The 10,670-nt window shown below is 36.1% G+C and overlaps 1 protein-coding gene across 4 annotated transcripts in view; it reads right to left on the bottom strand.

Annotated features, from left to right (window-relative positions):
- Window positions 1-10,670, bottom strand: part of PRPF3 (pre-mRNA processing factor 3) — a 29,948-nt gene that overhangs the window by 4,468 nt on the left and 14,810 nt on the right. For all 4 annotated transcript variants that reach the window (XM_074188723.1, XM_074188722.1, XM_074188724.1 and 1 more), the window contains 6 exons: window positions 7,933-8,076; window positions 7,172-7,271; window positions 6,861-6,974; window positions 5,704-5,822; window positions 5,323-5,406; window positions 3,642-3,703 (listed from right to left, as the gene is read on the bottom strand). In XM_074188723.1, the coding sequence (XP_074044824.1) occupies window positions 3,642-3,703; window positions 5,323-5,406; window positions 5,704-5,822; window positions 6,861-6,974; window positions 7,172-7,271; window positions 7,933-8,076 (623 nt within the window). The remainder of the gene's footprint in view (window positions 1-3,641; window positions 3,704-5,322; window positions 5,407-5,703; window positions 5,823-6,860; window positions 6,975-7,171; window positions 7,272-7,932; window positions 8,077-10,670) is intronic.

Raw genomic sequence — 10,670 nt, 5'->3', positions numbered from 1 at the left:
GAAGGGATATGGGAAATCTGGGACACTAATATATTGTTGGTGGAGCTGTGAACTCATCCAACCTTTCTGAAGAGCAGTGTGGAACTGCCCAACTTTGATCCAGCAATACATACCACTACTGGGTCTATACCCTGAAGAGATCATGAAAAAGGGTAAAAACATCACTTGTACAAAAATATTCATAGCAGCCCTGTTTGTGGTGGCAAAGAATTGGAAACCAAGTAAATGAATGTCCTTCAGTTGAGGAATGGCTTAGTAAACTGTGGTACGTTCTATTAGAAATGGAGGGGGGGGTGGGAATTCAGGGAAGCCTCGATGGATTTGCATGAACTGATGCTGCATGAGATGAGCAGAACCAGAAAAACATTGTATTCCCTAACAGCAACATGGGGCCGATGATCAACCTTGATGGACTCACTCATTCCATCAGTGCAACAATCAGGGACAATTTGGGGCTGTCTGCAATGGAGAATACCATCTGTATCTAGAGAAAGAACTGTGGAGTTTGAACAAAGACCAAGGACTATTACCTTTAATTTAGGGGAAAAAAACCTGATATCTTACTGTCTGATCTTGCTATCCCTCATACTTTATGTTCCTTCCTTAAAGGATATGATTTCTCTCTCATCACATTCAATTTGGATCAATGTATACCATGGAAACAATATAAAGACTGGCAAATTGCCTTCTGTGGGGGGTGGGGGGGAGGGAAGTAAGATTAGGGGGAAAATGGTAAAACTCAAAAATAAATAAAATATTTTTAATTAAAAAAATACTATTCTCTTCAAGGTTACCAACAATACCTTAACCATTAAACTCGACTATCTTCCTTCACAGCTCAACCCTCTTCCTAATTTTGCCTATTTCTGTTGAGAACATTTTTTCAAGTCACTCAGATATGCAATCTCAGTCAGCCCTGAATTCTACTCTCCTCTCATTTCTTTATTTTCAAATTTTAGGCTATCACAAAAAGATTTGCTAAAGTATAGTCAAACAGTTACTCAGTTTTTTTATCTTAGTCTCCACATATCTTGAATCCATCCTCTTCTCTCCAATTAAAAGACCATTACTTCCAGCCTCAGACACTTAATAATTACCTAGCTGTGTGGCCTTGGGCAAGCCACTTAACCCCATTTGCCTTGCAAAAATAAATAAAAGGCTATTACCTATGTTCAGGATCTCATCACCTCTCAGATACCTGCCAATTCATTTCCTTATCTCCTTTCCACAATATATAGCTGCCATATTGATATTTATAAAGCAAAGGTCTGACTCCACTGCTTCTTTGCTCGAGAAATTTCAGTGGTTTCTAATACCACTAAGATAAAAGGTAAATTTCTCTGTGGCATTTTAAATCCTACATAATCTAGATCCAACTGGTATTTCTAGAATGATTTCACTTTATACATCCCACAAATTCCAACCAAACTGGCTCATTTGTTGTTCCCCATATACAACATTCCATCTTCTTTCTCCTGCTTTTACACAAGCTGTCCTCAATGCTCTGGCCTTACTTCCATCTTATGAAAGTTGACAAAATGACCAAAAAAAGAAGGAAAAACACAATAAGAAATGTTGAAGAGACTGTAGAACAGGTATACTAGAAGACTCTTTGTGAAGATGTTCAGCCTTTCTGGAAAGCAATTTGGAACTATACACAGCCCAAAAAGTTACTCATCTATGCCTACCCTTTGACCCAGCTATATTAGCTCTAGCATATAACCTAAAGAAAGAAGAGGAGGAAGAAAAGGACTTATGTAAACAAAATTACTTTTAGCAAATCTTTTTGTGGTAGCCCCAAATTAAAACTAAAGGATTATCCTATTAGGGAATGGCTAATCAACCTGTGAAATATGAATATAACAGAACAGTACTGTCATTAATAACAATAAAAATGTCCTAACAATTTCAGACAAAATTGAGACTTATGAATAGATGCAGAATAAAGTGAGCAAAAGTAGGAAAACAATTTATAAAATGACAACATAATAGAGAAAAATATGAAGTACTTTAGAACTGATTAACACAATAAGCCCGGGAGTCCAAAAAAGTTAAGATAAACCACAACACTAACCTCCTGATAGAGCTTATTAATTTAAATGCAGAGAGATACGTGCATTTCTGTACATGGTTAATTGGTTCTGGTACTAAGGGATTTAGTACATTTTCCTATTTAATTTTCTTAATTGTGGATGGTGGTTGAGAAATGGGAATGGCAGATAAAAAATAAAAATATTGGCTGTTTGAAAACAAAACTGGAAAAAAAACATTGCTGACACCTATGCTAAAATTTTTTTGAGAATAATCTATATAAATGAAAGGTATATTTTTTGACAGTAGGAAAAGAACAGATTGACTCTTCCAAAGGATATTTTACAGATGACCTTTGTAGTCACAACTGAAAGGTGATGTCAAACTCAAATTAAATTCCGACACCATTGAGTCACATACTTCTTAGGAAACCAAAAATTAAATTATGATCTCTGGAACTTTTATCTTGTTAAATAGCTCCCAATTACATTTTAATCTAATTCAGATCTACTAGGAAGTTTTTCATGGAGCAAGTTTGATATCTCTAGTGTAGAGATTATAAGATTCTGCTGTATACACTGTTTTTATCAATATTTAGTAGAGCAAAACACCACTTTAAAAGGTCTTCTAAGTTAAAATGTTTCCTATGCATGTATCAAAATCACACAAAAATGAATAGTATGAGAGAATTCAGACAATCTGCCAAACAAAGCTTAAAAAAGAAAGTATGCATATCAAAAGGTATTTGCTATTATGATTGTGGAGGCTTTTCAACAAAGAATCCAAATGAAAGAGAAATTCTCCATAGGATAAACTTTCAAATGATCCTCTCTGTAGATGGCATTGTATTATATAAAGTCCAACAAAATTTCATAGCCTCCTAAATGAGACCCCTTATCACTTTAAAGAATTTGACCTACTTCTCTATAATGGAGAGGAAAAAGGCATTTGAATAATTATTTTATACAGGCCACAATAGGCAGACCTATGTGAATACCTAATAAATCCTCATCAGGCTGGAGATGGACAAACTAGCTTCAGAATTAAATAGGATTTATCTTTGGGAAATTAAATAGTGCTTTTTTTAAATTATCCAAATCTAATTTCTGAAGCAAAGATCCACTTTTTAACACCAACATTCTTCTGTCAATACTTTTTAACTGCAATATACGTACCATAATATTTGAAGAATAAAAATTTCAGATCTCCCCCTCAATGGAATCTGATAGTAGACTTGAGTAAACTATAATTTAACCTTCTCAGAAAAAATGCTGTTAAGTAATGTTAAAAAAAATTTTATTATGGGAAATGAAGTGCCCTAGTCCTGTACTGAGACCTAGAGTTTATGAGTAGATGGCTAATGTGTTATACTGATGCCCACACAAAGTGATGTAGCTATCTAGAGATGTGGACCCTCCACAATTTCCCTGTAAGAAATATGAAGTACAGTATCCCCATCAACAAAGAAATCCACTGAGGTTTCAGAGAAGACTGAGGATCTCAAAGCTCCCTCAATTAGCACAATTTAGAACTGATTGTAATTCTTGCCTTCTGACACAAATCTCTTCTGCTTTGGTAATTCAGAAAAAACTAATGAAAGGACCACCTACCTCCCAGACCAATGCACACTTGTTGGTTTTTTTCACAGCCTCCTCATCAGACTCATCGTCATCTAGAAGAGACAACATGGCTAAAGCCTGGCTCCAAAGAGACCCAGATGTACAGTTATACAAACTGCCCTCTCCAGGGCAGCTAGGTGGTGAGATAGAACACTGACCCTGGAGTCAGGAGGACCCGAGTTCAAATCTGACCTCAGACATTTAATAACTGCCTAGCAGTATGACCTTGGGCAAGTCACTTAATCCCATTGTCTTGCCCCCCCAAAAAAGAAAGAAACCCTCTCCAGTTTCACCTTTTTAAAATATTCAACACACCCATATTTAAATGCTTCCTCTTCTCCTGTATGTGACACAATGTTTGAAGCACTAGTCCTCAAGTCACAAAGACATAAATTCAAATCCAGATTAAATACTTGCTAGTTATGTGACACTAGACAAGTTGCTTAAATCCTCTCAGGATCAATTTCCTCATCTTAACAGATGACAACAGCAACTACCTCCCAGGTTTGTGAGGATAAAATGAAATATTTGTAAAAGTGCTTTGCAAACCATATAGCCCTGCTAGCTACTCATCAAATATCATCAAATGTTACCATATAAGTTTATATATATATATATAGTACTGGTCATAAATTGAATCGGAAGCTCCAAATAAATAGGAACTTTCAACAAGTACTTGACACAAAAAATAAAAATAGTTGTACAATTATGTAGTACTTTAAGATTTATTTATATGGGGCAGCTAGGTGGCGCAGTGGATAAAGCACTGGCCCTGGAGTCAGGAGTACCTGAGTTCAAATCCAGCCTCAGACACTTAATAATTACCTAGCTGTGTGGCCTTGGGCAAGCCACTTAACCCCATTGCCTTGCAAAAACTTAAAAAAAAAAAGATTTATTTACAAGGCATTTTAGACACTTTATCTAATTTGGACCTTAAAACAACTTTAAGGGTTATTCCCATTTTATAAGTAAGGAAACTGAGGTTCAGGGTGGTTAAGTGACTTGCTCAGTAATCAGACAGCTGAAGTCTAAGAGAAAATTCGAATCCAGGTCCAACTCATTTCTAAATCTAGCACTCTCATCCATAACATACTTCCTTTAAGATATATAAGCTATTTTCTACTTTTAGAGAATTTTTAATATAACATACCATATAAAAAATTTTTATAATATTTAAAATTCAACATTAAACAAATTATATGCAAATAGAGTAATTCTTTCAAGAGTACAGAGTAAATGAGCTGTCAAAATGTAGGTAGTTAAATAAATCAAGTATATTGCCTTGAGTAGCAAATTTTTGGACTGGATGGAAAAAAAGATTGAAGTGGAGAGGCAAAGCACTGCAAAGGCAAAAGAACCCCATGAACTGATGGCCAAAAAAACTGTACATAAGGATAAATAGTATCCATCTATGGCCAAAGCAGAGTGCCCTAGCAGTGCAACATAAGGTTAACAAGAGAAGAATCAAGTAATGGAAAATCCCTGAACACCAAGCAGACAAATTAATTCTATATGTGAAGCAAAATAAATGTCGTATTATTATGACACTGGCTAGATGTAACTTTTCCCAAATTAATATTCCATCTAGTATTAGGAGTAAAAAAAATAAAGTGAGATCTAATGCTCGGCTCCATCCTCCCCCTCCCCATTTATCCCTCTAACCCCCATTCACCATCTCCCTTTGTGTTAGATGTCTGTTCATCCCACTTTATCCGGTGCAGCATTAGACGCTTGAATTTTTTCTGTGCCTTAGGGCCTAGAAAAAGAGAAGACAGAATTTTTTTCCCCATTCCCCTTTACACTCGGACTAGGAAAGTGGTAGTAATAGAAAGACCCCCTGAGCTCATGTGATGTCCAGAATTTTTAATGTGATGATTGTTATAACCCCTGTAAGTTTTACTAATGAGACTTCTACTCTCAGAATACCAAGAGATCAGGATTGAAGAGTCTTACTCCCAGACGGACTTCTAAAGTACTTTTCCACCCCATGCCCAAACAAGATTTCAGTATTCTGGGTACGTTCATTTGACCTTTCCCCTTAACCCAAACTCACCCCCTTCTACCACCACAACGTTGACATCCTTGTGAAGCACCACCACCCCTGAAAGGTACAGCTGCCCAGCATTGGCCTCAATCTTGAACTTCTTGGCTGGGTTGCTCAAATTTCGTACTCTGGAGACAGGGAAAGTATAGTTATGTATTTTTAACAAGTGTTAGCAGCTGATTAAATGGAGTGGAAAAATAACCTACATGTCCACAAACATATTTTTCCAAATGTATTTCTCAAAAACAAAACAAAAATCATTTTTGTCATTGTAGATTGAAAATTCTTATTTGAAGGGCTCAATTATTGGACCCCAAAAAGTTTTTCAACTGTTTTATATCTCTTTCCCCCACCCATATCACTTAATAGTTCCTAAAAACAGAAAGTACTTTATAAATATTTTAGTGGCTAGGGGTGGGGTTTGCAAGACAGTGGGGTTAGGTGACTTGCCCAAGCACAGCTAAGTAGGTATTAAGTTTCTAAGGTCAAATTTGAACTCAGTTCCTCCTGACATCTATAAATTTGATATTTATGTGAGTGTCTAGCCATTGTACCACCTAGCTGCCCCTCAAATATTTTTGGTGAGTCAGAAATAAATTCATTTTGAAGTAGAACAGTATGGTTGCAATAACTAATATGATAAAAATCTGGTGTAGTGGATAAAGCACCAGCCTTGGAGTCAGGAGTACCTGGGTTCAAATCTGGTCTCAGACACTTAATAATTACCTAGCTGTGTGGCCTTGGGCAAGCCACTTAACCCCATTTGCCTTGCAAAAACCTAAAAAAAAATCAACATGGAAACGAAGGGAGGAGAACTATCAGTATTTCCTTGAGAGTTGGCCTAGGTGAAATGAAACTAGAAATGTTAAGTTCTAAAAGAGAGAAGAAGCCCCAGTTTATAATTTGCTTTGAAGAGCTTTGTTCATTCAGCCTACAAAGTCAGTACTGACTTTTACTACACTGACAGAAGAATTTAAAAACACAACAGAAATTACTTCCCGAGTCAGATCCCACTCCTATTAAAGTTCTTAAGGCCCTAATTTTATTTCTTTTAATATTAGACATCTGGGTTTGGATTAGGAAAGCTTTATGGACTGTACTAAGCACTATCTGTCACTATATTTTGATATTTATGTGGGCAAGACTGGCCCAACAAAGACACCTACCTATATACAGATATGTGTACCCCCTGTGAAATGTCTTCTTTTAGCTTTTTAATTTTCTTGACCTTTCTCTGTTCTGCTGTTAGTTTTCGGGCAGCATTGGCCTCTTCATGCGCTCTGTCGTGACAGGAAGGACATCCACAAGTAAGAAAGGCATTGAAGACCAGAGGCAGGGCTGAGGGAAAGAGAGAGCAACAGAGGACTCTCCCCTCCTCTGTATACCAGTCCCCCAAGGGAGGTCAAATTCAACCTGCTATCCCACAGTTTGAAAAAGAACCCAGCCCTAAGTCCCCATCTCATTCCAGGGCACTTACTTCTGTCTTTTTGCCATCTGGGCTCTGACGTGTGCTTCCACTTTTGTGGGGTCTTGAACAGCTTCTGTGCCTAATACTCTCATCAAGTTGGAAATTCTTACTACATCAGAGACAAAACAGTCAGTTCCTCAGGATAGCTTTTCCAACATTTTTTCCTCTAACTGATGTCCCTAATACTATTTAAAGCCCTTGGGAAAGCATTCCCTGATACATGCATCAAAACAGTAACTTTTCTATCTCCACTTTCTTAGTTTATGTAACAAATCAGCTCTAAGCTAGATTACACTGCAGCTAATGTGCTGTTTGATTAGATAATGAAGACTTTTCTCTCTGAGTGTACTGAATCTTGAGCTTGATGTCAAAGAAAATGTTCTCTATGGAATTTCTTCCTTTCCTGGCAACACATGCAAAGAGAACAGGAGGCTCCAGTATGACTTGGTGGTCTCCATGTTGAATTTCTAAAGTGCATCTCCTAAAAGCTCAAGAAAATACATAGCATTCTCAAATAACTCAAACAAATATCTATTCTGAATATCTGGAAATAAGTAAATAATTTACTTTAAATAAATCAACTCATATTAAGGAAACTTAGAAGAGAAGGGAAAAGGAAAAAATTAATACAGTCTTACATAATATGATGTTTGTACAAAGAAAGTTGTCCTCTAGTAAAAGTCAAGGAAAGGAAAGGAAATACTAAAAATTACCAAGATAAAAGGGTTCAATGCTGCCTACCTTCTCTCCCTTATCCTAAGAGTCCTCACCTTTGGGTTCAGGAGGAGGCATCAAACCAAGTCGGACTTTCTCTTGTAGCTCCTTCTGAGCTTCCCTTCGTGTCTGCCTCCTAAGTTTTTTCTGTTCCTTTTTGGTGAGGTATACCCCCAATGTCACCGGCGTGTCACTGTCAACTGTTAGAGAAGCATAGAAAGGGAGACAGATTATGCAAACCAGTATTAATTTGAAGGACAATAAAGTCTATGAAAGGGGGTGTAAAGTTTCTCAGTCTAGAGAATGTTGACTGCAGTAGGACACTTATAGCAATTGAAGGAAATCCTGCAGCTCCTTTAGGAAGGAGAAAGAAGGAAAAGGGAAGAGTTGTAATGTTCAGTGTTGGGCATCAGCATGATTCGTATTCTCCAAAAATGTTAAAACTGCTTTTAAAATCTATTAAGATTCATAAATATCTGGGAAGGAACTTTCTGGATATTGTCAAGATGGTAGAGAGAAGGAAGTTCTCTGAGATTTTCCCAGCTTCCTTCTGAAACAACTTTCAAAGAAGCTTTTAGAGGTGGCTAGGTGGCACAGTAGATAGAGCACCAGCCCTGGAGTCAGGAGTACCTGAGTTCAAATTAGACCTCAGACACTTAATAATTACCTAGCTGTGTGGCCTTGGGCAAGCCACTTTTAGCCCCATTGCCTTGCATGCATAAATAGACAAATAAACAAATAAACAAACAAACAAACAAATAAATAAATAAATAGATGAGTGAACGAGTGAATGAATGAATAAATAAATGAATGAATGAATGATTTTTAAAAAAAGAAGCTTTTAAATACATTCTGGAGCAACAAAATTCACAAAAAGACAGTGAAATAATTTTGTAACTTGAGATATCCTGGAGGGACTTCAAGAAAAGTCTCATCCCAACAAATAGAGGGAATAACATGCACCCCCAAAACTGAGTTTAGAAATTTATCTTACTCTACTAGAAGGTAGGAAGGACAGACAAAAGGGAGGGCAGACTGAGAGACGTGAGTTCAAAAGCAAAATAATGGTGAGGAGGGGTAGGGTAAAAGGAGAGAGAAAAGTATGAAAATGATGAAGGGAAACATGGTTAGTAAATCATAACTGTGAATGTTGAATGGAATGAACTCTCTCATAAAACGGAAGCAAATACCAGAGTAGATTAAAAACAAGAATCCTACAACATGTCTACAAAGAAACACATTTAAAGCAAAGAAATACAACATAGAGTAAAAGTAAAAGGCTGGAGCAGACTAGTTATCATGCTTCAGTTGAAGTAAAATAAGCAGGGGTAGCAATCCTGATTTCAGACAAAGCAAAAGCAAAAACAGATCTAATTAATTAACACAAAAAGAGATCTAATTAAGATAAAGAAGCTACATTGCAAAAAGGCACCACAGACAATGAAGTAATATCAATACTAAATATATAACAAATAGCACCCTAATTATAAAGAGAAGCTGTCCCTTGACAGCTAGGTGGCAGTGAGTAGCACCCACCCTGGAGTCAGGAGGATCTGTGTTCAAATTCAACCTCAGAAACTTATAATTACCTAGCTATATGACCTTGGCCAAGTCACTTAACTTCTCTCCCTATTTTTTTGCAAGGCAATGGGGTTAAGTGAATTATAGGAAGAAATAAACAGTAAAACTATATTAAAGGACCACAATCTTCCTCTCAGATTAGGTAATCTAACCGGAGAATAAGCAAGAAAAGGTGAAGGAGGTGAACAGAATTTTAGAAAAGTTAGATGATAGCCCTCTGAAAAAAATGAGGATAGAAAGGAATATATCTTTTTCTCTGTGGTACATGGCACCTACACAAAAACTGACCATGTTTTAAGGCATTAAAAACCTAACCTAATAAAATGCAAAAAGGCACAAATATCAAATATCTTTATCAGATAATGATGCAATAAAAGTAAAAAAAGGAAAGAAAAAGACTAAAATATACCTAATCCTAAAGAATAAATGGGTCAAACAACAAATCATAGAAATAATCAGTAATATCGTCCAAGAGAATGACAATAGTGAGACAACATACCAAAAACTTATGGGATGCATCCAAAGCAGTTCTTAGGGGAAATTTTATATCTCTAAATGCATACATGAATAAAAAAGAGAAAAAGGAGGTCAATGAATTGGGCATACAAATAAAAAAGCTAGGAAAAGAACAAATTAAAAGTTCCCAAGTAAAGATCAAAATAGAAATTCTGAAAATCAAAGGAGATTAATAAAACTGAAAGAAAACTATTGAATTAGTATTTAAAACTAAGAGTTGGTCTTATTAAAAAAATCAATTAAATAGGTAAACCTTTATTAAATCTGACTAAAAAAAAGAAAAAATTGGGGCAGCTAGGTGGTGCAGTAGATAGAGCACTGGCCTTGGAGTCAGGAGTCCCTGAGTTCAAATCCGGCCTCAGATACTTAATAATTACCTAGCTGTGTGCCCTTAGGCAAGCCACTTAACCCCACTGCCTAGCAAAAAAAATAAAATGAAAATGAAAATATAAAAAAAATAAAAAATTAAATTTATCAATATCAAAAATGAAAAGGATGAATTCATCACCAATGAAGAGGAAATTAACCTATTTTGTCCAACTACAGGCCAATAAATCTAACAATCTAAGTGATATAGATGAATATTTACAAAAGTATAAACTGCCCAGATTAACAGAGGAAATAAAATACTTACATGAAACCTCATTTCAAAAAACAAAGCTATCAATGAATTCTCTAAGAAAAAAATCTCCAGAGT

Source organism: Macrotis lagotis, chromosome 5, assembly GCF_037893015.1.
Source record: "Macrotis lagotis isolate mMagLag1 chromosome 5, bilby.v1.9.chrom.fasta, whole genome shotgun sequence".
Lineage (NCBI taxonomy): Eukaryota > Metazoa > Chordata > Mammalia > Peramelemorphia > Peramelidae > Macrotis > Macrotis lagotis.
The sequence above is the reverse complement of the archived record's forward strand: the minus strand, read 5'-3'. Positions and strand labels throughout refer to the sequence as shown.